At 38.2% G+C, this 27695-nt stretch overlaps 1 protein-coding gene across 11 annotated transcripts in view; it reads left to right on the top strand.

Moving 5' to 3' along the window:
* Positions 1–27695, top strand: part of ank1a (ankyrin 1, erythrocytic a) — a 100998-nt gene that overhangs the window by 18455 nt on the left and 54848 nt on the right. For 9 of the 11 annotated variants that reach the window (XM_081610670.1, XM_081610669.1, XM_017306670.2 and 6 more), the window contains exon 2: positions 16852–16944. The exons of the other annotated variants lie outside the window; for them this stretch is intronic. In XM_081610670.1, coding sequence (XP_081466796.1) covers positions 16852–16944 — 93 coding nt within the window. The remainder of the gene's footprint in view (positions 1–16851; positions 16945–27695) is intronic. 11 annotated transcript variants of the gene reach the window in all.

Raw genomic sequence — 27695 nt, 5'->3', positions numbered from 1 at the left:
AATGCTGTAATTTATATCTGATATATAGTCTTCCGAGGACATCAGAGATTGATGAGGGATGCACGGATTATAGCTCCCTCTGCTGGTCAGATCAGATTTGATGTATCTTCAAGTCTTGTCTATGATCTGGCCAGGTTGACAGCTTGGAGTTGGCGCAGTCAGCAGGATCCTCTGACTGGTTGGCTCTGAAATTTTCTAAAAGACACAAAGAGAGAAGATGGGAGGTGTCATAGACCGAACACTGTGTGTCTCTCATGAAGAATCAATCGCATCGCTGTGTCTGAGTCCTTCGAAGGACTCCATGTTCATCCGATACACACAGCCACACATTGTCCCAGATATCAGCAGAGCGTACAGTACACACACACACACACACACACACACACACACAGCCTGTATTAACAGCCGCCTCTCCCTCCTATCCAGTGCAGCAAATCAGAACTGGTCTGCAATACTGTTACGCAGCACCATCAATTATTCAGTAAGGATTCAGCACTTCAGTCATCAAGCTTGATCGACAGCAAAATGAAGAGAAAGAAGAAGATTGAAAATTATCAAATTTATTTAAAGAATTCTTCCAAATGTACCTTAAACAGTTTTTATTCATACAATGTATGAGTCACATGTTCTGACTTATTTATTTTGCATCTTATCGATGTTGAATCATGACAATCTCTCTGTACCTGCAACATAAATGTAGCACTCTGCTCTGCATGCATTACTCCAATGCTCCCCTTAAAATAACAACATCAGCACTATGTTCTGTATGGCATTTATTAGGTAAGAATTGACTTCCAGGTAAGCAGATATGTGAGTGTGCTTAAGGAGTTGGGGCGTATCTTTCTCCGAAAACCTGGGGGGAATTTAGATAAGAATTTCCCCCAGATGGTACAATTAAGGATATTTCTTTTCCTATCTGGATGGAGAAGCTTCTCCTGGAGCTGCACAGAAGACTGATGTCACACTTGCACTGCTTGTGAACAATGGTGTGGGGATTTCCATGGAGAGAAAAAAATATTTGGACATGCTTTTTGGTCACTGGGGGAAAGCGGAGGATACTGCTGCATGGAGCGGCAGCAGTGAAATGCAAACTGTTGTCGAATGTGTGTCTGCTCGGGTGAGCCATTTATATTCGCTGTCAGTGAAGTAGAGTTTTGGTGCAGAGCTTAAAACCTTGACTCTGGTGGTGTGTGTGCTTCGTGTCAGAAAAGAAATGCAGATTAGAGGAGGCAGCTCTGGCACTGTGTGGTCCACAGCACTGCAGGGTCATGAATGATTTAATGGCAGCAGAGGTGAGCTTCATCCTCCAGCTCTCTCCAGATGCTCACTGACGGCCACGACATGAAGAAGAGGTGATTCAGATTCATGGCCAAACTAATTGTTGTATGAATGATTGACTGTTTTGCCAATATTGTATGTGCACTGCTGCTGCATTTTGCCGCGGTTTATCAGTTATCTTTGCTCATTCCTAGACAGTACTTACATATGCATTCTAAAGTCATAAAAACTTGATTGAAAAGAAACTTTTATAAAGTGAAACTCCTGCTTAAAGCAGGTCATTACACATAGTGTTTTGAGTTTGTTTTGGCAATTGACTTTCTAGGAAAATGTAAGTACTAAAACCAATGAAGGATATTTATTTCAGAAAGTTTAGCCTGCTGTAAAGTTTGTCCATGTACTTATCAGTATAAGCAGTCATTATTTATTTGGGCCTCCTTTGCATGAATTACTGCTTCAGTGTGGTTTGACTCGGTGGCGATCGTCCTGTGACTGCTGAGATGTAATGGAAACCCAGGCTGCTTTGATAAGGGCCTCATCTTCATTGTTGGCTCTGTTGTGTCTCATCGATATAATACTCAGTGTGAGGTTTAGGTCAGGATAGTTTGTTGGCCCATTAAGCACAGTGATAACGTGGTAACTGAAGCAGATATTTGTTCTTTTGGTTATGTGTGTGAAAGCTCAGCTGGAGAATGAAACCAGCTTCTCCATAAAATTTGTCAGGGAAACTCTGAAATGTTTCCTGATAGAAATCTGTGTTGAGATCCTCTGTACTTTCATCTGTAAGGAGGACTTTGGACCACTGAGCAACAGCCCAGTCTTTTGTCTTGTCCTCCAATATCATGATAAAAAAATAAGAGCTGCAGGGTAGAACTAAAAGTGTGCTTTTGATTTATTCAGCCATACCAGCTTAACACAATTTCTGCAATACATTTTAAACTATTACTACAGCTTTGTGTTTTCCTTGTTTCCCTATGTAATTTCAGATGCACAAACTGTGTGGCATGTTGAAATATAAATTAATTTGAACTTTTTATAGACTCTTTGCAACACAGTATGCAAAGTTTATGGTTTTAAGAATACCACTGAGTCAATAAGTGACTGAACATAAAAAATAAAATAAAATTCCAGACTTCAACTTCAGCACCATGGACAGAGATGTAATGTTTTAGTACTTTTGCCTCTGTGGTTTTTGTTTGTGTGTGTACATCGTACTTGTGCAGACATTCAACCTAACATACTAATTCAGAAAGCAAGTTAATCACATTTTGCTGGCTGTAACAATACCTTTAAGACATTCATCAGTTATACACCAGATCCTCACTTTTACGGGGAAGACTTTACCATGGAGAGTTTTGGTTTTGAGTATTTATAATTTCAGTTTACTCTTTTTGATTTAACTAATCCTTATGTAATTTTTGTGCAGAGAAGAACATACAAATAGTAAATGGTCTGCAAAATTCAAGAGAAAACAAATAGACATTTTACAGATCCCTAGAAGTGGTGCCAGTAAATCTGGACGACACTGTATTTTTTTAACAGCCATGAGTATATTGTTGTTGTTTTTTTATTATTGTTACAATTCTCAAGTGTTTTAGATATTTTTTGTACATTAAGTCACTATCATGTCACTGACTGAAGATTTATATCCATAGTAGAGTGAAATCTGCTGAAATCAGTCTGGAGTATTTCCTAAAACAATTTTAAAAAGGTTATATTATGACATTTTTAAAGATCAACACATTCTTTGGCTGGTTTTTATTTTTTTACTTCTTGTTACAAGTTAAGTTAAATAACAGTATGCATTGTTTCTTCTTACTTGCACAAAGAACAAGATTGCGTTCTTTAAGCAGTGTTTAAAAAGTTGAAAGATTCATTTTAAAAAAAAAATCCTGATTTGATGTTTTCAGGACAATTATTACATAAGGGACAATGAACATTTTATATGTAGTTGACATTTATTTATACCGGTTGTCTCAATGAGAACCAAAACTATAAAAATAAAGACCCAGAAATTTCAAATGTTATAAGCAATTTATTGTACTTCACAATTAAAAACTTGGCAGAGCAGATGCAAATGAAACATTTCTTCAGAACAACAAACAAACCCTGGAAGGTCCAACACTTTTGATGCTGAGCACCACAAATGTTGCACAGTGAAGGTTAAAAAACCACGAAGAATAGCTGCGTTACAGCAGTAGAACAGTGTGGAGTAAATGTCGCACAGAAGGACACATCTGAAAGAGATGAATTGGAAAAGAGCAAGCCTAAGTAGGTATTTGACATTAAAAGGCAACACAAAGAAAAAGTGAGGATGGGAATCAGAGTATAGTTGAGTGAAACGAATTGCAGAGGGCGTAAGGTGGCAGACATGTTGTTTGGTACTTCCTCAGCTGCACATTACTCTTTCATGCTCCATTTATTAAAAATGGCAGCCAATATGCCATCTAAGAGCAAAACTATTTTAAGGTTTTGCTTCTGGTTATTCAGTTTGTTTATGCTGAGACATTTTTTCATATAGTTGCTGAGGCAGTTGGATTCATTCAGCAACACTTAGACAGGGTTTGTGCTTTTGTCTTTTTTCTGAAAATACTAAGCAGTAAAATTTACTGACCAATAGCAAAGTTTGTAGACTGCTGGAAAATGTTGGCGAAGGTCCTGACTAGGACAATTCACAAAAATCCTGCTCTCTGTACATTTTAAATATGGCTGCATTGAACATATGTTTATATTTAACTTTTTTCATCAATGAAGAAACTATTAAAAATGAGAATCTGCTAAAGTTATAAAAACATTAAATTGTTAATTACAGCCAGTCCTACTGTTGTCAGATCTGGGGTTTTTATACAGGAAAAGATTTTCTCTTCAAATATCCTCATCAAACCTCAGATCTACTCAGAATGACTCGTTGCCATAGCTGGCGGCCATGGAGCGCTAAAATATGACCTCATACTACCTTGCTGAGTTGCTATTCAGTAGAATGGTCACATAAAATGGATGGATGTAAAAACATCCAGTCATGTTATTATAATTATGTTAGTTACATTGATAGTTAGGCTGAGATGCTACTCCTTGCAAAAGGTGATGGGAATGTTGCATAAACAAAAGTCAGGACTATCTGGGTTAATCATTATGGATATTGTAATGACTTTAGTCATTATTGTAAGTAAATATTTTCCCAGTATTGTGCAGCCCAGCATGTACTGGAAATGTTTCTGTACTATTGCGCAGTTGAGATTTCACATTTCTGGGAATTGACATGACTGGACTACATGTTGATTATAAAACAAAAGCAAAATTATTTTTATTTTACCATCAGCAGGATTTTATAAAAACTACCTCGAACTGTTTTTTTTTATTTGGTTGCTTTTCTCATCTTACTTTTCTCACAGATATTTGTACTATGCAGCTCACTAATGATAATTTATTCAAATATGTAAGTAGTTTCCCACACATTGGGCCTCCGAATACAAACATGTTCTTTTACAATGTGTTGAACAGTGTGCCACCTTTTCACCTGCACTTTCTTTCTTCATCTTGACCCCTCTCGTGGACTACAGCTTCCATTACAACGTTCATCTCGTCGTGTCAAAACCTCACAGCTCTTTCCTCTCCTCTCTCTTTTCATTGATTCTCTCCACCACTCTACTTTTTAAGATGCTCACATTTTTCTCTCTTCTCTGCTTTTCTTTTCTGTTTAGCCGTTGAGCTGACCCCATGTGTGCCCTCTTTGTATGTACTCAGCTTTGACAACCCCCATGAACCACTTTTGGTGCATCAAACAGGAACTCAAGTGCTCTCTTCCTGTTTGAGAGCTTCACAAGGGGCTAGGCGCTCTTCGGTGGTCGGTATGCGTTTTTATTTGGAGCAAGAATACAAACTTTTTGAGTACAGAAGAGTGCTTTTCTCAGACCCTAGGCGTGAAATATCCCCTCTTTTGTTTGAATATTGTGTAAATGAAGTTAATTTAGCTGTAGGACAACAGTAGAAGTTCAGAATTTGCAGGTTTAAGACCAGGAACAATAATTTTTTTATCCAATATTAGCCTCAGCATTATGTTTTCATGCCTTCCTAAACTTTACTGGGACTGGTTCCATCAAAATCCTCACGTTGTGATTCAGAGCACAACCTACTTTCCAACATTTATTTTTTATTAATTAAACTCTAGACCTAGACATTATGCTTTGCAGTAGATGATTAACAGGTTTTTTAATATTTACTGTATACTGTATTTTGTCAATGCGTAGTCAATGCTGACATCAGAAAGACATTCACTTAAAGCACCAGTAAAGCATCAAAAGCATTTTTTTTATTGTAAACTTAATCGTAATTATCTTGATATTGCCTGTCGGTACTGAAAATTTGCAGTGTTTCAGCTTTTTATGCTTTTGTTTAATTTTAGTTGGAAGATGTTAACTCTTTGTCGTTTTGACTGAAAGAGACTCCACAGGATTTCCTAACCAATAAACCATGTTATAGTAGCCTACAAGTTAATGTATAACATGATGCATTTTTAACCTTGATCAATTCTTTATTATAGAATTAACTAATTAAAAACACAAATCAAACAGAGTTTATTTAAAATTTGTAGTAGAACATTAGCAGAGACTAATATTACGGAGAAAAATCCTTAATGATGCAATGGCGCCTTGCAGCTTCGTCTCGATACGCAGCTGTTTGTGCTAGCAGGATTTTATCAGAGAACAGTTAATAACTGGGTTTTAAGATGGAGCAAATACCAAGCAATGCTATACAGGATAAGATCTTTAGCAAAATAACAAATTAAAACTAATTTATCCCACAATCATTTCTACAGTTTAATTCCTTCGTCTGGTTACGAGGGTTTTAATGCAATCTCACTAAAAATGCTACTTAAGTTTTTCTGTCCATCTTTTTCTTTTCGGGCTTTCAGCCAAATATATATTTTTTTGCCTTTTCTTCTCAGCTGAGTAAAGGTTTACCTCTGGGATGTTATCTCGTATCCTCGTTTGTTTTTCATTTAGTGTTTGCCACATGTCAGTGCATCCCATTAAAAATGTGTAAGAGAGAAAGAGAGCAAGGAGGTGAGGATGAAAAGAAGGGAAGGAGCTTAGGGATGCACAGTGGAAATATTGAGGAGAAGAGAGAGAGAGCTAAGCTGCAGAGGGGGCATAGTGACGTCACTGAGCAAACCTCACACTGGTGATAAGGGCAACAAAAGGCGTAGCGATGACAGTCGGGGTGCCTTTGGGGCGCTATTTTTAGATGCATTCAGCTCGGATTGTATTCAGGAATTTTTTACAGTGTTTGCAGGTCATTTTTTGAAAGTATCTGCAGGGCTGTATAAGTAAAAAGGTGAAAGTAAAGGTGCATCTAAGGGGTGTGTGAAAATGTGGGCGTATGCATCCTACCTCCTGGCTTAGTGAGCACGTGTGTGCAGGTTTAAGCCACGTGTCGTCACTGCTGAGCACAGAGTTAGCAAAGTACTGCAGAGAAGAGTTCAGTGTGCCGTTCTAATGTTTAAACACAAACTAAATGAGTTTTCAATGGCTGCAGTTTTCAACAGAGATATCTATGCAAAAGGACTGGAAAAAAGTAAAACGTATATTAAGAAATTCAGTTGGTTAAAAAAAGAATAAAGACAATATAAAGCGCATGAGGTTAAAATTACTGGATTTTACAGATATGTGGCTTTAAGTGTTTACTGTCAATCTATAAAGTGTTTGCTTTTTTTTGGCTTTTTGGTTTCCAGGTCTACAGAAGCACAACAGTATATTGAGTGTTTTTTATTTCTCTATCACCGATCTTTGTTTCTTATGATGTTTTCAATAGAGCAGGACATTTAAAATGCAAAATAAAGCAAAAGTTCAATATTATTGGAGAAGCCATTGTTGTTTGTTCTATAACCATTTTTTTTAAAACTAAATAAAAACAAAATTAATTTAGGCAAGTCGTTTTGCCCATGATGAGTGAATGTAAACTTCTGGTTGAAACTATCCCAAAGCAAAACATTCTGCAGCAGTAATTGTGGCCATAAGCCATTCAGTATTTGATTATAAATCTATAGTACTTACACCTAAAGAATTACAATCACGTCCTTTTGTTGAGTTTGATTTGTCACAAAAACTTGCATTTTGGAGACCTGAGTCGAGTGCACTGAAGGTGCAGATAAGAAAGTTATTTGTTCACAAAGAGTACGACTCTTGGCCAATAGAATATGAACCATCAAAAGTGCTAATAAATGGTTTATGTGGCGTTTTTAATACATTTATAAGCACAGCAGCCATATTGGATACTTAACTGATGTATTTTCTTTATGGGATGTTGGGAAAATCTGACTTTCATAATTTGTGTATCATTTTCATAATGATATTTAGTGAATTGGTTAAAATGATTAGCACCTCACTGAATTCGGAAAGTTTCAATATGTTGATGGCTCTAAATAAGTAATTTGTCTAGATATATAAGAGTGTGTTTTACTTGCTTAAAGGGCCTTTATAAAGTCAGAAAGAACAATTGTTTCTTCTGAAGGATTTGACAGGCTTAAAGGTTTGTCTCTGTTGTTCTTTCCCCTGCAGAGAGCATTATGTTTCAGATTCAATTTTCCCTGGGAGATTACACCTTTGTCTTAAGAGCAGTGTAGAATCTATAGAATTTTCTTGCATATTCATATTATGCTTGTGCAGTGTTTGTAGGCAGCACAGCAGTAACTCTCAGGACTGTTGGAAATTTTTGCTGGATTGGATGAGGTGCTTTAAGAAGACTTAATATAGGAACATCCTGTAGAAATGTGTTATCAGTGTTCATCAAAGGATCTTAATTTACCTGTTTGTTTTTCTAAAGTAACCAGTACAGTAACCAGTCCTGTATGACTGCAAGCCTCTTAAGAAGGTGAGGAGAGTTTAGGCAGAATCTGAAATGGGGATTGAACCTTATTTTAGAACAGTTTTCATATGTGTGTCTTTGTGCAGATGGCCTTGTTCCTGTGGGTGAGTAAACAATAATAGGTAAAAGAAACAAAGAGGCTTAGTGCACTTTACGTGCAGCGGTGATCGAGGAGGCATCCATCTTTGTGTCCCAAGAGGGGAGCAGTAGAAGGTGATAGAACAACTGTGATGGATGGTCACCAGACGCTCCTGCTCCGTTCTGCTCAGTGCTGAGCAAAGACCTACAGTTTCAGTTCATGCACATGCGACCTCTTACAATGCAACACAAGAACTGTTATTTTGCAATTTAAAGCAAATTGTAGTTACCTGCATCCACTTTCTTTTTTTTTTTATATATATATATTCACTTTTAACTATCTGACCAAACCAGTAAGTTTTCCTGGTTCAGTTTGAGGATTTAAGTGATAGTTTTCATTAAGTGTAGCTTTCTTTTATACCAGCTCTCATAGAAAATATCTGTTTTGCACTTAAATGCTTCACTGTATGCAAAAAGAGTCTTTACTTTAGGGCTTTTGTTGATGTTGGTTAGATTGAATGTTTTAGAAATACACAATGCACTACACACCAGAGGCCAAAAAGCAACATACTTTTGCTAAATTTGGGTTGTAATTACCTTCAAGTCTGTATATGTTGATGTGAATTGAATTGGGAGCTCAGCTGCAAAACACTGTTGCCTTGCAGCAAATAGGAAATTGAATTTATTTTCACTCTATATAGTTTAATGTTTTCTGCTGCTAATTAAGTTTTCTCTTGGAACCTCTTGTACTGGGATTAGGGGTTTGTGTGGCATTCTCAAAATTAAACTTGGTAAAGTTGAAGGGGTGGGGAAAAAATGACCTCAGTCCTCCAATCCAAGGGCTTCATCTGTCTAATATTGGCTATGGATTTTGATGTAGAAATAATTTCCGTCTGTTTCACAAGTGAGTAAATGCACTGTGTGTATATTGGAAGAAAGTGTTATTTCCTGCAAAGATTCATAAAACCTGAAGCACCATTGCTAAATAAGTAATCTATGTTGCATAATGTCTTATTTTTAGGACACCTACACATTATTATTGTAATTTCACATTGTGGTAGTGCTGGATTATGCTGCATCTGACAGCCTCATCAAACTGTAGAGCATCATATTAAGCCCTGCTTTCCAGCACAATATTATATAAAATTGTAAAACACAATAGTCCAAAATAATGTCACTCATGTTCTCGAGCTCGTACAGCAGAGGTCTAGCAGTTGGTCTGAAACTGGCAGATTCCCTGTGTTCAAGAACCCAGCAGGGAGAGCATCTGCACTGTTTGTGGCTTTCGGAGGCCTGCCTTCATTCCTTGACTTTGGTTCTAAGTTTAGGCTTAAATTCATAAGAAAATGCCTTTGAATAATAAATGGACTCAGTGGCCACACGTCATTTTCAATTGAAATAATTGATTTAAAATATGCCCTTATCCTGTGTGCCATTAAGAACCAAACATTTTTCTTTAGTCATTCTGAATATCCGGATCTTGTGATATTTATGTCAACAATTGTCCAAATTGATCTAGTAACTTTGTTTTAAGAAAACAAAATCCAGAGTAACTGAGTAGCTGACATAAAATCCATCCATCCATCCATCCATCCATCCATCCATCCATCCATCCATCCATCCATCCATCCATCCATCCATCCATCCATCCATCCGATTCAAGTTTTGGACAAGTCGAAGACATAAAAAACAAAAACAAAATTGAAACTATTTCGTTTCTATTTCGAAATAGAAACGAAATAATATTTTTTTTCTGTCAATAATTTAACAGCTTATTGATGAAAGAATGTGAGAAAATGAATATAAAATCCAATCATATCTCAATCTGAGACTTTAGAATAGTCTTACTCTTATAAACAATAAGTTAGAATAAGAGTAAATCTGTACTTGTGGATTGCAAAATCTACCTTTTGTGTCGTTCCATTCTATAGTAAATATTTCTGTAATAGGTGAAGAACTGATTTTTGTTCAAGATGTAAAAGTCAGCTAAAGTTAGTCTAACAAAAGTACAACAAATAAATAAATCTGAGCAAAACTAAATTACATTTCAATCAAGACTAACTACAACTAAATTGAAATCAGTACTGCCTTTAGATTTTTTTTACAATTGCATACATTTTACTGAAAGCTAAATCAGATCTGATTATTGTAAAAAGAAAAAAAATGCATATTTAATTTTACAGTTGGAGACGTGATGCTCCATATGTTGTCCTTCCACATGGCGCATCATTGTTCTGAAATACATTCTCTGTACTTGTTTTGCTTTGGTGTGAACCGTGACCTATTGTCTCCACTAAAGAAAGTAGTACAGCTGCTATTGCTTTTGGTTTAGTCATAGCATGACTCTTTGGCCACACTTATTAAAAGCATGTAGCATTGGCAGGGGAGGGCTTGCGTGAGTGGTAGGTGGCATGTTGATGTGAGACTGGGTAATCCACCGGCTGCTCCTCTGTCTGTGCATGGCTCTGGGCTGGGCGCGTACAATAGAGCAGACCTGAAAAGCACCATAATGAAGCACAGGCTGGAAGAAAAGGCATGTCTCTTTCCATTTCTGTGAGCGAAAAGAAAAGACCAACATAAAAGAATAAAGGACAAGAAAGAAAGATGAAAATAAGCCTCTCAAATCCAGGTTTTTGGCTGTGCTGTCTCTTTGAGTTTATCTTTTTGCCATGCATGTGTTTTATTATGGTAATGCAATGCTGGATAAAAATAGTCTGAGATGGCAGAGTAACGGTTTTCTGTGAAAAGAGGGGGGGAATTAGAGGGATTGCCACTGAGGCCTTTGAATGTCACTGATAAAGAGTAGAAATAATTTTTAAAAGGGGTTTCCTCCTTATTTCTCTTAGGTTTTTTTATAAGATACATTTTTGACAGCCTAATAAAATATAAATGTGCTAATTGTGTCTTTTGATTGAACTTGAAGATCTGAAGATCACAGAGCCATCTGCTGTGTTCCTTGATCTTTATGATTCAGTTTGCTTCATGATTTGTTCAGTTTGTGCAGCAACCCTGACGATTGAAACAAAAAGAACTGGTGCTGAGTAAGAACCTGTTTAGGACCGGAACCAAATTTGTGGAAAACACCCTCCACTAAACCACTGAGGTTAAATTACACACAAGTGGACTAATTAGGGGACTTCTAATAAGGGTAATATGATGTACAGGATATTTGGGGTTATCAGGGTGAAGGTGGTAAGATTTGAAGACTCTTAAGTGGCAGAGTGAGAAAATATGGTAACGGTTCAAGTAATGTGAGTAGTTTTGAAAGAGATTGTAATTTTTCAGGCTTCAGCCAGGGATCCAGAAGTTCTTTTAATTAAACCAGATCCTCCCAGACCAACACCCACCATCTCAGCGATCCACTGATAAGTACTCTCTGAGGTGGACAGAAAAAGCCGCAGCTAAAGATCAGAAGTGGGTGCAGTTTCACTTCACTGCAGAGAAGTTCAAAGCAGCGTCTCTGCCTGCGTGCTGTGATGTTAATCCGACCTCTGACTCAGGCTCGAAGGCAGAAGGGTAAAAAACAGGCTGAATTAGGAAGGAGTGAACAAAATATCAGTAAGTAACGATGTTTAATAGAGGCTAGATATTAACTTCTGCTCTGCTGCTGGTGACGCTGGTTTAAATCCAGTTCCAGCATCAGCGATAGTCATTTGGAAAACTTGCACAAATAGTTGAATCTGGGATTTATTTAAATGTGAGCACCCAGATAAAGAGCCATGAGAATAAATACAGAGGTGATGGGTAGAGGGGACTGTCCTTTCCTTTCATGCCACCTGCTGGTTCCACCTGTGCCCTCTCCACATCCGTTCTTGTTCAGAAGCTGACAGCCACATGAAATTATTCAGGCTGATTAAAGGAGCTCGCTCTTTCACGCTTTCCCCATGGACTTTACTTCTCACTTTCTGCCTGTGTGCTCACACTCCTTCACACTTTAGCAAAAGGCAAAGCCTCTCATATTTCTCTGAGCTGTAATTTGTGCTCTGGAGCTATAAAATATAAAGCAGACATTTTTACATTGTACACAATTTTCTACAAATTAAGTATGGAATTGTAGTACAGACTTTGTGTTCTTAAAACAAGAATTTGTGCAAAATTATTATCATGTATTTCCAAACACAGCATTCATATTTTATAGTAATGCCACTGCCTGAGTTTCCCCCATTTTCACATACACATGCAGTTTTGACACTTATCCATGCTCTATTTGACACACATCTATTTTGAGCCTTGTTTAGATGAGAACCAGATAAATCCAGATTCTTCAGGCTCTCCGTCACCTGCCGTATCTCTGAAGAGGCTTTCTTGGTCAAAGTTTTTTCTTCTCCTCACGGCTTGAATAATTTAGTGGGGTCCATTTAGCTTAGATACTGTGTCAGCCTTTCACGGGGAACCAGGGCCAGTTTGACATGTGACATTAAGAACTTGATTACTCAATGTTGATTCTGCACTTGAAAGTAATGGACAGGAAGGAGAATTATCAGGGGAGAAGCAGATGGTCTGCGAGAATAAGACACACTGGAGTCCTTGAGATGTTTAAGGCGTTTTCATGTTCTTTGTTAGTCATTTGTTTGCAAAAACAGTTTTATAGTTTCTACATAAGGAGTGTTTTGCAATCATTTAAGTAAGTTCTTTGAATGTCTGACCTGTATTAGCTAATTTCAATATTAGAGAGGTGCTGAAATATGAAGCACAAAAGTTTTAAAGCTCAAAGGAAGGATGGGTGACTAAAGCTTCTTAAATGGCTATGAACTCTCTAAAGGAGCATCTCTACTGTGAATATAAATAAAGGCGCCCATTGTGATCTTTAACTGATATTTCTTGACATCCTTATTGATCTTTACCAATGCAAACTATAGAAAGAGTTTTCTTTTAAGCTTGTCTTTAAGTTTATTCTTGCATTTTTCAATTTTTTGTCATGCTTGATGTCAAAATCCCCAAACTCTCCCAGGAAAAAAAAAGGTAGCTAACAACATGTGACAAAATGTCCCGTTTCATCCGTCACTTTTGACTTGCATTGCCCTGTGATTATTCTTTAAAAGGTGTTTTTCACGCCCACGTGACCTTTCACTCCTTTCTTCACTTTTATCCTCAGTGCTGTCAGCAACTTTACTGTGAATGACAAGCTGCTGGAATATTTAACACAAAAGTGGTTTCACCACACAGATGATCAAGCAGAATGATCTTTCATTTGTCCTGCAGCACTCTTAAAAACTAAATGCCACAAAGCAGCTGATTGGTTTAATGTTAGTTGTCGAGAGAATTGTCTTATTCCCTAATCCTTTTCATCCGAAGCGTAACGGTCGGAGTCCCTGTGTGTCTGTTCACCGTCCCGAGGCCCTCTGATGCTCCAGGGCAAATGGCTTGTTAGACTTATCAGCATCCCTCTCCCCCAGGAGCTTCAGTCTGCCTCCCCCTTCCTCCTCTTCGTCTTCATCCCATACTCCTTCCCTTACCCCACTCTTCCTGTCATCACAAACCGTCTGCTACTTAATCCAATTATTCCTATAAGCTGACACGCTCTGTAGCTTACCACAAACTCTGCGGGTGACGCCCCTGTTCTTCACATCCGCACAGTGATCCACAAACGCCGACTTATTGGCACAAGTGACACACAACTCTGTTTCCAGCAATACTGCTGCACACTACTGCAGGTATCCTCGAAAACGAAGCCAATGTTAAATCAACATTTGATAGGAAAATCTAGAAAGATAAAAAGCTTCCAGTATGAGTTTTATGGCCATTTGTTGATGCAATTTAGTCACCCCACTATGCTGCTTTATTATAGACATTGAGGCCTCTGCTGTCACTGTCTGATTCACTGTACCCTTGAGTTGACTCCATTTATTTTAGTGTCTTTTTTTTGCAGTCTTTATTGCTTTACCAGCATCTGTATTCACACGTCTGCATCGTGATACAGGAGGCTGTGCCCTGTCAGTGAAATCTTGCTTCTTCCATCTCCATCTTCAGTCGTTGGGCGAGAGACAGTGCACAGCCTGAATGGGTCGGCACTTAATCAAAGTACTTCGGCTCAGTAAATTGGTTATTGTGTTTTCAAAGTGTTGCAATACATAAACATTATTTAGAGGGGTTCTGTCTCAGCGCTGCAACTAAGACAGCTGATCGTAAGATACTCATGGATAGACTGTGCCGGTGCTGGTCCAGGACCAGAACTACATTGTGTTATTTGAGAGAGAACAAATTTTGAGTCCACATCCAGGGCTCTTTTCTTCAACATACTCCCTCTTCCTCATATTGTGGAGTGCTGCAACATCTCCTGCAATACATATTCTGATGCCATAAAGCTTTATATTTCTGTTGAATCACTTGGCGACAAGTTCTTTACAGTCACCAACTAATCCCGTCCATAATAGCAACTGAATTGATGCCCTTAAATTAGGACTGAAAACGTTGTTTACTGCAGCTTTCCTATAAAGCTCAAAATGATCAGCTCAGTTTTAGCAAGAACTGTCTTAACTGTTTCTTTTTACTTCAGTGTTGCTGTTACTCTTCTGCTTTCATACTATAATGTAATTTTCATTACTTCTGTTCCTTCATTTTTTTGTCTATGGCATGTTGAGTTGCCTTGTGAATGGACATCTCATACAAATGGACTTACCTTGTTTATGGTCATTGAATGTGAAGCTATGTAAACGTCACCTTCGCTGGTCATGGTTTGTAACCTCCGGCTATCGCACTTGGTCAACAGCTAAAGAGCTAAATGGTCAATGCTTTGACAGCTTGCATCATAGGAACACAGTGTATACTGTAAAACTGCTTGCGCATAGTAAATGGAAAATGTGTCACAGCAGCCGTGACAGGATAATTAATCCCTAGATTCTGCGATTTCACCCCCTTCCTCAAATTTTGACAAGTATTTCTGTCGCAAAGGGGGCAGAGGGCGTCACAAAAGGAGCTGTGTTCGGTTGTTTTTGGTGCTGACACAACAACAGTTGAGAGTAACAGATGGAGCTGGTGGTGTGTGTGTGTGAGCGTGTGGCTGCATGTGTGTTTCAGGGTGACCGGGACTGGAGCTGGCTGCAGCTTGATCCGAATCACAGAGGAGGGAGTTGGAGCAGACTTTGCTGTTTGTCTGTCTGGAGGAAGAAGTGGGAGATGCAGGTGTCAAATACTGATAAATTTTGGGTGATCCTTGTTGGGTGGGTGTGTGAGAGACCATTGTTTTGTTTTCACACTTGAATACTGGCACATTTTTAAACCGGTGCAGAGTTATCTCAGTAAAATCTACTTGATGCAAACAAAAGCAGCATATACCAAGTAAAAATATTCGTACTTTGCACAAAAGGTTTTGAGTTGAGCAGCAGAGTCAAATGCGTGGGTTGTATCCATGAAAAACTTGCTAAGTTCTTTCTGCCAAATGCCAGAAATCTCCAGGTGGAGACTGTGTGACAATGTGGGGCAGCATCTTCCCACACGGGGGGGGGGAGCCTCTTCATCATCAGAGGAAATCTCAGTGCATATAAATATCCAGATGAGATTCTTGAAACAGTTGCAGTGTCATATCTTGACTCTTCATCCAAGATGTTTATGGTTTATCAAAATACAACCTCCAGAATCTGAGATTGCTCCTATTTTGCTAGATTGACTCTCCTGTTGTCTGGATCTCAACGCCATTGAACTCTTGAGTGTTTTGTTGGTAACAATGACCAACACAAACACATTGGCTGACTTTGAACAAATGACATGCCACTCCACAGCAATGTGCAACCAAGCTGGTGACCGTACTGCAGGCATTTCTTCATACATCATAGGAAGAATCACAGATCACTAAAGCTACTGGATTATTATGTGTGAAGCATCACCGTACTGATACACTCAGTCTTACAGAAAGCTTCATTTTAAATAGCTTTTTACATTGCTGTGCTTCTGCAGACTTCACTCTGACATTTTTAATTGAACTTTTATTGATATTAAACAATTTTACCCATTTTCCAGCTTTTCTACAGCATTGGCTGTGAATTCACTTTAATGACTATAGTCTGAAAAAAACCCCACTTGTTTTGAAACATTTCTGACGATATTTATGACTTCATCGTTTGGTGTCTGTATGTTCCTTTTCCATGACGTGTCAAATGTTGTTTTCTGTGTGTTGCAGTTTTTGCTGCACATAAACTAGTTGTTTGTTTCTTTGTGAGAATTTGAGGTAAGTACATTATATTGATGTCTAAATGTTGCAAGGTTTGCAAAAGGAAATCCAAGTTCACCCCGATGTGACACAGCTGAAGAAAAACAAACAAAACAAACACTTTCTTGTCCATTATCATGATCGTAATGTCCTCGTGTTGTCCTCCATTGTGTCCATTCCGCCCATCTTAAGCTACCATGTTTCCACCAGGGGGTTCTTATTTTAGACGGATGGCAGTCATGGTGGGGCGGGACAGGGTTGGGAAGGTTTCTTTTCCTGCTCTTTAGCTCGTTCTTCCTCTTGATTTTTGCTGTTTCTGTTTTAATTTTCACCTGTTCCTCTGAATCTGCTCCACCATCCAACATTGCTCTCTGTCCACTCTGCTGCTGCTGCTTTCTCCTCTTTCTTTCTTTTCTTTCTCCTCATCGCTGCTGCTCCCTGTTGCAATTAACTGGGCTCTGTCTCTATGTCGTGTGTCCTTTTAGGCCCACGCCGTGCATCGCTGGCTAATCGATCAGGACAGTAGTGTGAGCTCTGAGATGCCGGATGGCCAAGGAGTATGGCACTATGATGATGAAGTAAATACCAGCAACACGTATCTCTGGATTTTCCTGTCTCTTTATATGTATCTTTATATATATTCATATATTAAGTATCAATAATCACCCTGTCACTTGTAGTTTGTGTCACTTTTGCTGTTGTTGTTGTTGTTTTATCTTTATTATCTCGTTTTTGTTGTGTTTTTGCTTCTGGTATTGTAGTTCTGGTTCCTTTAAATTTCTAGTGTTGCTGTTGTGCTGTGAGCTGATTCGGTCAGCTGTCGTGGGATCAGGCTGGACCTTTTTCTTTGTTCCTGTCCTTGCTTGAAGTTTCATACTAACTCGCTGAGTTTTAAGTTTAATTTATTTTATTTATTTTTTGGTTTGTATGTTTTCTTTCTTTTTGTTTCACATAATTACACATTAGTGTCTATTTGTATATTGTAAATATCTATTTTGATGTCTTTGATTTTTCTCAAAATGGACGAGCATATTGCGAGGAAAGAGTCCACGGGTGAAATATACTCCAACATAGGCATAGTTGTAGATGCAAGTGTTGTTTATGTTTGTTTCTTGCTACATGTAGTTATTATTAGTTAGTGTCAGACAACAGTTGAAGTATATTTCCCGTGGGTTCTTCTGATTTACAAAATATGCTTGTGTCATTCTGTGTTTGTGTTTAGGGTTAAGTCACAGCTTAGAGTGTTTGTGGGAAAGAGAGAGAGAGAGAGTGAAAGGTTGTGTTTGTGGGATGATTATTTTATCAGTGAGTTTGTGTGCATGCTTTGTTTCCTTCCTGCATGCTTTATCTCTGTTTATTAGCACAAAGTTTGATTTGCACGCCCGTCTGTATTTCTGTCTTTGCTGCAGTCTGTGTCTGTTTAACTGTGACGTCCCCGTGAAGTAATGTTGATGCCTGCCTTTGCTCGTGCCTTTGATGTGTCGGTGTTGTGTATTGTGGCCGTGTGTACTTCCCATGAACCTGCCACATGCTGTGCCTGTGTTTTGTCGTTTTTTATCTGTTGAAACAGTCTGGGATAGGTTGACCAAAGGGTTTTTATTGCACATGTACAACAGATGATCTTGAATCCAGCATCAGTTGTTGGAGGAGAGATCATCTAAGTCCAATAAAGCTCCCAGGGAAACTTGTCCCAGACGACTCTTGCCCCCATGATTTCCCTTCAGATCCCAGCTCCTCCCTTTGCGCTCAAGCCAAATTCCTAAGCCTTATCTCCTGATCTCCATATTGCTCCCAATCACTCTGGAGCATCATTGGGCTTGTCTTAAGCACAGCTTTTGGAAGAGCAGAGACAGCTTAAAAAATGGGTGAAGATGATGAGGGGAACAGATTTAACACAGAATGAAGGATACAAATGGAAGGAAAGTGAGAGTGTAAGCCATCTTCCAAAAGCCCTGAACGTATTTTACAACAATATGGAGTCTTTCCCCTGGATGCCTTTGAATGCCAATGCACTGAACAATTGATTTTGTTTTGAATTCAGTTTTATCTTCTGTATGAGTGCTTGAAATATGATATTTCTACTTCTTCATTTTTCTTTCACCTGCCAGGACTACAAATAGGCATATCATCCTTTAATTATAGGGCTATAACATAATTTACATGACAGTTTGCTTCTGTGACATTTTGGAAAGGGCTAAATGAATGTTGGGAGGCAGAGGAGACTTGCAAACATCGTGTTTGTGCCCAGAATACAGAGACGGAGAGAAAAGGTGACACCGTCCCAAAGAGCCCAGCTGCACTTGTTTGACTTTTTCAGCCCCAGCAAACAGTGAAGCCTGGAGATCCTTCAGTCTGCAGGCTGCTTATCTATATTTGCATTAAATAAAGTGTATTTTTTCTCTAGACATAGAAATCTGAATAATATGTGGCTTAGAACTTTTTTATTTTTTTATTTTATTTGTTTCTTTTTTACTTTTAGCTTAGTTTTGAGGTGCAGAACTATTGTCAAATATAGTTTTTATTTTTTGAATGCAATAGTTCTCATAAATTTAGAGATGTCACAAATTAAGCTGAATTTAGCAACTTAAAACAACTAGCAATGAAAATGTTATACCTGTGGGATACAAGACTCCATAAGTTTTTTTTAACTGTCTACACTTTCACAATTCCAATTATTTTATTTATGCTGCACCACTTCACAACAAATTTCATCATATCAAACTCTAGTCTGTAATGCCAAAAAGTTACATGTCTGATGAAGCCTAACTGGTTTGGGTTGATCACCGACTTTGCCACATGCTGAGCAAGTTCACGGTGAAAGTGGGAAAGAGCAATTGTCATTTAACAGGAACAAACTCCCAGCAGAGCCCAGCTTGGTGAGAGGAGCCATCTGACCGTTTTGGAAACACATAGCAGATACAGAAAAAATAGACATGCTACTCCAGGATTACTTTCTACAGTAATTAACAAAGAGTTGATAGCAGTTGTTGTTGTTCCTTTAGTGGCTTCATCTAGGAGAGAAACGGTGAAGCTTAGAAGTTATTGTAGCAGCAACAACTTGCTGCTACTTCAGGAAGATGAGAGCTTAACACCAAAATATCAGGCTAAATGTGGTTTTATAAAACGAGCAAAATTGGTGGGAACACTAAAATAGTTAATGGCAGCAATAATTACACGATTGGACAGTAGTATGAGGGGAAAAAGCAAACCTTAGTGTTACTATGAGCGAGTCAAAATGGTGAGCGCTGCATCAGTCGACCTGATCAGCTGATTATGAGTCCAAAACAAAACAACCACAGGAACGCTCTCATCTTTGATCCCTTTGGAGACATTTACAAAATCCAAGTGTTTCATTGAGTTTAGATGAAGTTCAAGTAGAATAAGGACTTGCAGCTGCTGAAACAAATTTATGCAGCTAGAAGCCTGGAGGAATGTTATCAGCACTTGGCTTGATGACATGGAAGTTAAATTCACCTGAGACAATTTTGCCAGTATTTATAAAGGTGGATGGTTAATAACAACTTAAATAGAGGTGTATACCATTGATTTATACATTTTTAAGCCGGTTTTTTAAGTCAGCTAAACCAATGGATGGGGAGGGGCGGAGGAAGAGTTTGTCTGACTTGCAGGTAGCTGTCCACCACTCTGGGAATTTAATCACTTTTCATATGACTGGCTTTGAAAAATAATCACAATCCTTTTAAGCAACAATTATCCAGACTTAAACAATATATGTACACAGATACTCATTACCTTACCATTGAGTGTCATACAGGATTTCAAAGTTCTGTTCATACAGAATATAAATGCATTTTCTCCTGTTCAAAGTCCAGCACTTATAAATTCACTTCACTAGTTTGCCCGCATTCACCTATCAATAATTAATTATTCAAGAACTCAAAAATCCATAAAAGGTCACCTATAGCATCTGACCTTTGTCACATTATACATGCATATTTACAATGTTTCTATGCATGTTTCCTTTTTTTGATTGTAGGTTGCTCAAAAAGTCTGCAAACTGTCTTTACATTTTTCAAACAATAAATCAAAGAATTTGATCAGGATGAAATGCACGCCTTGACAAAACAAAACTGTGGTTTTGAGCACAAAATTAACTGGACTAAAATGCTGACTTGTAAATAAAAGGTTAGGGTTTTTTTTTTTTTTTTGATAAACATTTGCCATTGAGAATGTTTTAAATATTTATGCTCTCTTCCTATGTCTTGTGTCTGTACGGTGACACCTGGGCAGCAGGCTGCACTGCAGTGGCTTTTAGCTTTGAGGGTCAAGACCTCCAGCTGTTGATGGGAAAAGTTTGGGTTCTGTTTAATAAAGGTTTGACAAAATTAAAAGTAGCATTGGCATAACTTCATTTCAGAATGAAAAGACAGCAATTTCCTTTTACAGATGCTCATCATTGTCAAATATAGTGTTTAATATCATCACAAGACAGTGTGCCAAGTTTCTCATTTGAAGAACAACCTATTTAAATTCAATGTTCTTAAAAATCACTAAGGACAACAACTCATTGGCATGCGCATTTGAATACAATGTTCCCCACACGATTACTTTAATAATGGAGGTACTTTAATCATTAAAATACTTTTAGAATCAGTTGGACTGCTTGTTACAGAATATGTGTCCTGTGCAGTAATGAGAGATGGCAGCTTTCACTGACCAGCTGTCTGAATGCAGCGACACTTAGCTGTAGAAACGGAAGCAATGTTTTTGCACCAAACACCAATATTTCCTCATTTATTCCTCAAATCCCACTTACAGTATAAAAGGCTTAGACTTTAATTCCCAAACCTCAACTATAAAGGTTTTTTTGTTTTGTTTTTTACATGTCCTAGCTTTAGAGAGAGATATTTAAGATGAATCACAGCTGTAGGAAATAATGTAGTTTACCTAAAACAATTTGGTTTAATTTTAGATCATGAAATTGCTGGTCAGGCCCATTTTTACTTTTTAGCTGCGGCTGCAAAATTCTAAAAACTTTTTGAACTGATTGACGTAGATTATTTTATTGGAACAAAAAGTCAGAAAGGTGTTCTCTGATTAAAGAGCTCCACCGATTGTCCAGGAAGAGCTGAAGAAATATGACGGCGTCTGAAAACAAGCCCAAAGGACCTTGAAGATTTGCTACAAATGATTCAGTTTCAAACTGAACTGGGGGTAAATATCAATTATTTGTGATCCCGAACTTAAATCTAAAGTCCCTACAAGATAAAACCAGGCATTCTGAAGTAGCCAAACACCAAGTTTTGATGAAACCATCTTTAAAATTGAAATCAAAAACCATCAAGTGGTTTTATCCTCGCTGGTGGCTTTAAACTAGTAAAACAAACCATGACTTTCCCTGAGGGCTGATGTATTTCATTTGAAAACATAACGCTTCATCAAACCCTGCTCCACCCACTCCTGTGTCTCACATCAATGAGATGTCAGAGGTGTGTGTAAAGGTCTTGCCCCCTCACCCCCCCATCAATAGTTTTAGGGGGCCTGGAGAATATCCCTTATCACCCCTCAGCTCTAATTACCCCTCAGTGAGTCCTCAGAGACAGACGCTCTGGGAGCTGAGCCCCATTCGTCACAGTGCGTCTGCACAGTGGACCCGGTCTGGGGAGGAAAAAAAAAGCAAACTGTCACACTCTGCTCTGTCATATAAATTCTCCTTCGTCTCAGTTTTTCTATTGCAGCTGCTCCCCCGCCAACTGTAGATGCAGACTACATTAGGAAGCCCTTTCACATGCAGCCACCAGCATTTGGTTGTAATTTGTCTCGGCTAGGGGAGCAGAGGGCAATTTACATGTGAAAGGCCACGCCATATTGAAATATTGTAATTCTTTTTTTTTTCTCTCTAAGGGTTGGCGATACCAGCTTTACAAAATTCAGATTAAATGTTTGCTGCCAATATGAGAATGGAGTATTCTTGTAATAGTGACATAGTTGGCTTTATACCAACTTTAGTAAGAGTTCATGAAAACTGGGCTCTCCTCATCCTGCTGACCCTTTAGAAACTAACTCATCTTTTGTGGCTTTTTTCAGCAGACACATGCAACATGGGAGCAATTTTGATCTACAAGCTTATTTCATAAATGCCAATATGCTTACAAATTCAAGCTTTAATATATTCAATAGATAATGCCTTAAAAAGATGTGGTTTAAGAAGATCACATTCGAGAAAGAATAAATAAAGTGTTTAAATAAATTTGACTCTCGCGGTGTTTCATTCTTATAGACATTGAAATTTAGAAATCAATTACAAGAAGTGTGAAAAAATTAACTGTTTTTATTAGCTGAAGCCAGTCCAGAATAAAACATCACTACTTAAAAGAAAAACTCCACCTTTCATTCAGTTTATTCATCATCTCACTTAATAAGAAGCTATTAGCAGTTTACTGACTCCTTTGTGTTTACTTTTCCAAATATGATTAATCTTTTCTCTGTTGAGATATTCCACTTGTCTCAATCATACGTTTACACGTTTCTTATTGTTTAGATTAATTAAAATTAGCTTTATCTTTGTTTTTTGTTCATTTTTTTTATTTAAAGCAGCTATTTTACTTTGCTTTGCTTTTTCCACTGAAATCCAGGGGGACCTTGGATATCATCTTTGGGTTTTTCTTTGTGTGCAAATGTTCACTGGATGAAAAGAGAGCGACTGAGCGATGATCTATGTGCATGCATGCGTGCATGTGCATGTGTTTTTGATGAATGCGCAGGAGTGCATGGTAAAGGTGGAAGTATACTCCAAAAGAAAATGCCAGTTAAACTCCAAGGTGTACAGAAGCATCCTCATTTGATGGATGATCTGTTCAGTGCTGCAGGTTTAGAAAGATCCATGCAGCCGCAGGAACAGAAATAGTTTCTGAACCCTGAGAGGATTCCCACCGAGTGCCCAAAAGAAAGGTCTTAGTGAATCCCCTTGTTAACTCAGGCACTAATATGCGCAGCATTTAGAAATAATTCAAAACCGAAATCAGAGAAAGAAAGCTGCATGTCCTCATGTGAGGCATGCATATGGATTCTTCGTTGAAACAAAAAGGGAATATATTGCCAACCTAGGTTAGACGTGGTGTAAAAGATCTCTATATGCATCAATTGCTAGTTTTTATTCCAAAAAAATTTGATAAATATGTTGTAAATAAAGATTTAGGATGGTTTTTATATATTAAAGTATCTGTGGAAAGTGGATGGCAATGAAAACAATGTAGGTTCAATTTGAAAGGTGTTCAGAAGCAAAGAAAGTGAGACCATGATAAATCATTTTAAAAATGTTCCCTGATCCATTCAGATGAAAAACAACTCTGTTGGGAGAAAATTTAAAACAAACCCTGGTTTCTTTAGTAAGCACAAATTAAATCTTAATACGTTTTAGGGACCTTATGATACAACAGTGAGTATTATCAAGTCCACATCTTCAGTCCGCTATAATGAATATGATTATCTGAACTCAGATTTAGCTTAGCTAACAAGATTTACATCTTTTAGCAAAAGTCATAGTTTACAGTGGAGTTTAAAAGGAGGAAAAGGTTCTCGTTGTCTAAAGGTGTCGCTCAGCAGAAGGGATCTTTGGTAAGAATGCAGCAAATCATGAAACAAAAACCACTCTGCAAGTGAAAGGTGGTGGTGGAGGCATCATGCTCTGGGCTTTTTTTTCCCCAATGTCTTTTTATTTTTTGTAAAGGTGGGTAAAATTACTGTTTAAAATTTCATTCAGCATGGACTCAAAACCCTCTGGAGTCTGATAGAAATCTGAATATAAGGGACCACAGAAACAAATATATAAACAAATATAAACAAATACCACACCCCACCGTGTTTCACTGTGGGGTGTTCTTTTGGTAAGGTTCAGTGTTGTTTTGCATCAAATTTACTTTTTTTTCCCCATCTGGCCAGATCATATTCTCCCATAAGGCTTTGGGAGGTCTTAAACAAAAACGTATGGGTTTTTTTTGTATGTTGAAAGGAAATGGTTTTGCTTTAGTGCTCCATTTCTAAAATCAACTGGGACAAAATGTTTTGAAAAATGTTATCATGGTCTAATGTCTGTTAAAACACAAACCCTTCTAATTCAAAACTATATTTTTACACCTTTTATATCCACTGTTGAACATTTATGCGACACTTATTGGGGTGTAGTCTTAATGGGGAGGGTTTTTCTTTCCAAGACAGTGAATTTGTTGTCCAGTTTTTAATTCAGCCACCCCACTTTGAGTAACTTTTGCTCCAATCTTTGCTCCTGTCAAAGTGTGCAGCAAAATTCAGTTTGAGTATACTGCTGCCAGAACTGTATGCTTGCACATGAAAGGTTGCTGTGAGCTGCATAGGTGTGTATGTCGAATGCAGGCGAGTGTGTTTGCATCTGCATGCAGAACAGCATAGGTGAATGTGTGTGGTGTCTGAAATGAAAAGAGGCTGACACTGGATGTTTGAGTGTGTGTGTGAGGCAGCATTAAAATAATCTCATTTAATTAAATGATTGAAGAAATACCTACAACACTTTATTTAGGGTGAGCTGGAACAGATTGATAAGAGCGTCTTCTTATATTGCCCATCGTTATAAACACGTCAGTCTCATATATGAAAGTCTGTTGGGCTGGGCAAAAACTGCAGACACATAAAGTATGTATTTATCTGCTATTTAAGAGTTATGGCAGTAGAAAAGTCTGAGTCAGCAAAGCTGAGCAGATGAAGTTGCTGCCATGCTGTGGACAGATTTGTGAAAAGAACAGAAGATGCTGTCCATACATGAGTCACAGGTCATTCTCCAGGCCTGTTTCTCTATCATCACAGTTACCGAGAACAGGACATCAAGACTTTCTGCTTTGATATGTATTAATCAGTTTTTCTCTTCAGTTTTCCGCCTGGTTCCTCTTTGCTTCGCTGCAGTTCAATTACAGGCTTGTGTTGCACTGGGAGAAATGCATTTCTGAAAGTGCCTTTGTTTTCTAAAACACGTTCATGCACTGTATTAGAAAGACACTATAGCAGATAAAACAAAAGGATGTTTGGCGTTTGACCTGAATCTCGGTGACATTTTAAGGACATTTTTATGTTTCTAAATTTTAGAGAAGTTATTCCTTTTTTTTTTTTATTCCCGTTTTTGTGAGCAACAATGGTTCGCTGGGAATAAGTGGGTCTAAATATACACAGCCAAAGTCCCTCAAACAAAAAACAAAGAAGAGATGGAAGAATAATTAGCTCCATTTTGAATCTTATGCTTTATTCATGCAGTTTAATTTTTTGTGGACAATCGAAGTACATCATGTCCCACTGAGCCCTAATACAGCTGGAATTTTGTAATTATGTGGCCATTAATTTTGTCTGAGTACAATTTGAAGTCTTCAACAACCTCATATTTTATGCATATGTTAACCAGACTGCTTGAATTATGATCAAGCCGCAGGAGTTGTGCCTGACACAGACAGACATCAGCACAGATGTCGTCGATGTATAAAGTCTTTATTTTAATTTATGGAATCTGTGACAAAATATATCCACTTATGTATGATTTTGACCCTCCTTCACTCTGGATATCCACCTACTGTCTTCTCCACTTATGAAGAGTAATGGGAGTCCGGCCCCGACTTGACGTATTGCTGCTGTGGTTTTCTACTGCCTTCATCTTTCCTGCTCTTCACCTTCATCGGTTAATTTTTTTTTCTAACTTGCTGCTTTTGTCTTCCACAGGTTGATCTGGCTTTGCTACGTTGAGACACTTGCAGGTTCTCTGTGCATGATATCATGTATCTGTAGGTGTGACTCCTGTGTGCTCTGACAGATAAAATGTAATCTGGTTGCAGAGAGAAGGCGTTTCTAATTCTCACTTCTTTTAATGCTTGCTTAAATGGCTCCCCTGGCAGTTCTGGGGCCAAGCAGGCTTACGTTTTCTTCTGAGGAGGAGCTGAAAGACGGGATGAGGCACAGAATGGATGTTTATGTGCGCAAATGAAAGGTTTGCAGTGGGGCTGCATAATCGGCCCAGCCCTATACGCTTCTCAAAGATGCTGCAGAACAGAACTGCAGAGCATCACAGTGCCAGCAGAGGGGCATTTACTAGAAACTGCTGACATAAACGCAACAGTTTTTTATTGAAAAAAAAAAAAAGTAAAAATTGCAGTGATGTGAGAGGACAGACGAGAAACAAGTTGGAAAAAGGCGATTAACAGCTTTTGGTGTTGATTTTCTCCCTTTTTTTCCCCTCTGTTCTCTGAGCCATCAGGTCATGGGCAATAAACCACCACAAGCAGCATGTGTGGATGGCTACAGGCTTTTATTCTGCTAACCAGGGCAGCTTGACACAGGGTGCAGAGGGCACATCTGCATCAAACTAAATCAACCCCACTTCAAACCAGAGTGAGGCTGATTCTCCATAAGGATCTGAGTTGCTCTGATCGCTGTACTTTCTGACAATATACATGATGTACGGTAAAGTTTAAACCCTCACAATGACAGGAGACTTAGTCCACGCCTAATTCTCTAAAGAAAACTACAGAATATGTTCAGAGGGAAAGGGTTTTCCTTTCTTGCCTTTGCTTATTTTTGTGATTTTGTTTCTTTGTTCTTTCTTTCCTTTACACTGATTAATAGCTTTTTAGTCTCTAACATGTAATGGAGATTTCTACTCTTCCAGGGGAAATAATTAAAGACTATACCTAATTATCCTCCTCATTGGGGAGGATAAATGGGGGGCGTTCGAATCAGGAATCTCCAGATTTGGACCAACCTGCTCTACCATCTGCTGCCACCAGAACAGCTATAAATGGCAATTTATTAAAGCAATATATTTTAAATCATTCAATTTGCCACAAACCATGTAGAAAGTACAAAAAAAGAGAACTGTAAGAAGGTGCTCAACCACAAAATTGAACATAAATTTTTTCCTACATGTGAAAAACTTAACGCCGCACGTCACCGTAACCTGAAAACGCCATCGTCATAATGTCATGTGATTCTGCCGAAAACCACTCTGTGGAGACGCTTTTCTTCTGCAAGACATGGAAACATGTTAGTTAACTGGAAGATGGATGGGAAGACTTGGACCTGTGGAGATGGCTACATATAATCTGTCACTTGATAATCAGTGGCGACTTTAAAACGATGTTGAAGGACAGTCTCTATTCAATCTGAGCTCAAACTGTTTCACAAAAATGAATTAATAGATGCAAGACGTTGATACAGACATCGCACCAAAATAGATGCAGCTGTAATTGCAATGAAAAGGTGGTTCCACAAAGTATTTGCTCAGAAGGGCTGCCTTGTACAACAAATATTGGCAAAGTGTGAAAAGGTTTTGGGGGAAAGAATTGGCTTGCCAGGCACC

This window comes from Poecilia reticulata, chromosome 9, assembly GCF_904066995.2.
Source record: "Poecilia reticulata chromosome 9, P_reticulata-male-v2, whole genome shotgun sequence".
In the NCBI taxonomy this organism is placed as follows: domain Eukaryota; kingdom Metazoa; phylum Chordata; class Actinopteri; order Cyprinodontiformes; family Poeciliidae; genus Poecilia; species Poecilia reticulata.
The sequence above is the reverse complement of the archived record's forward strand: the minus strand, read 5'-3'. Positions and strand labels throughout refer to the sequence as shown.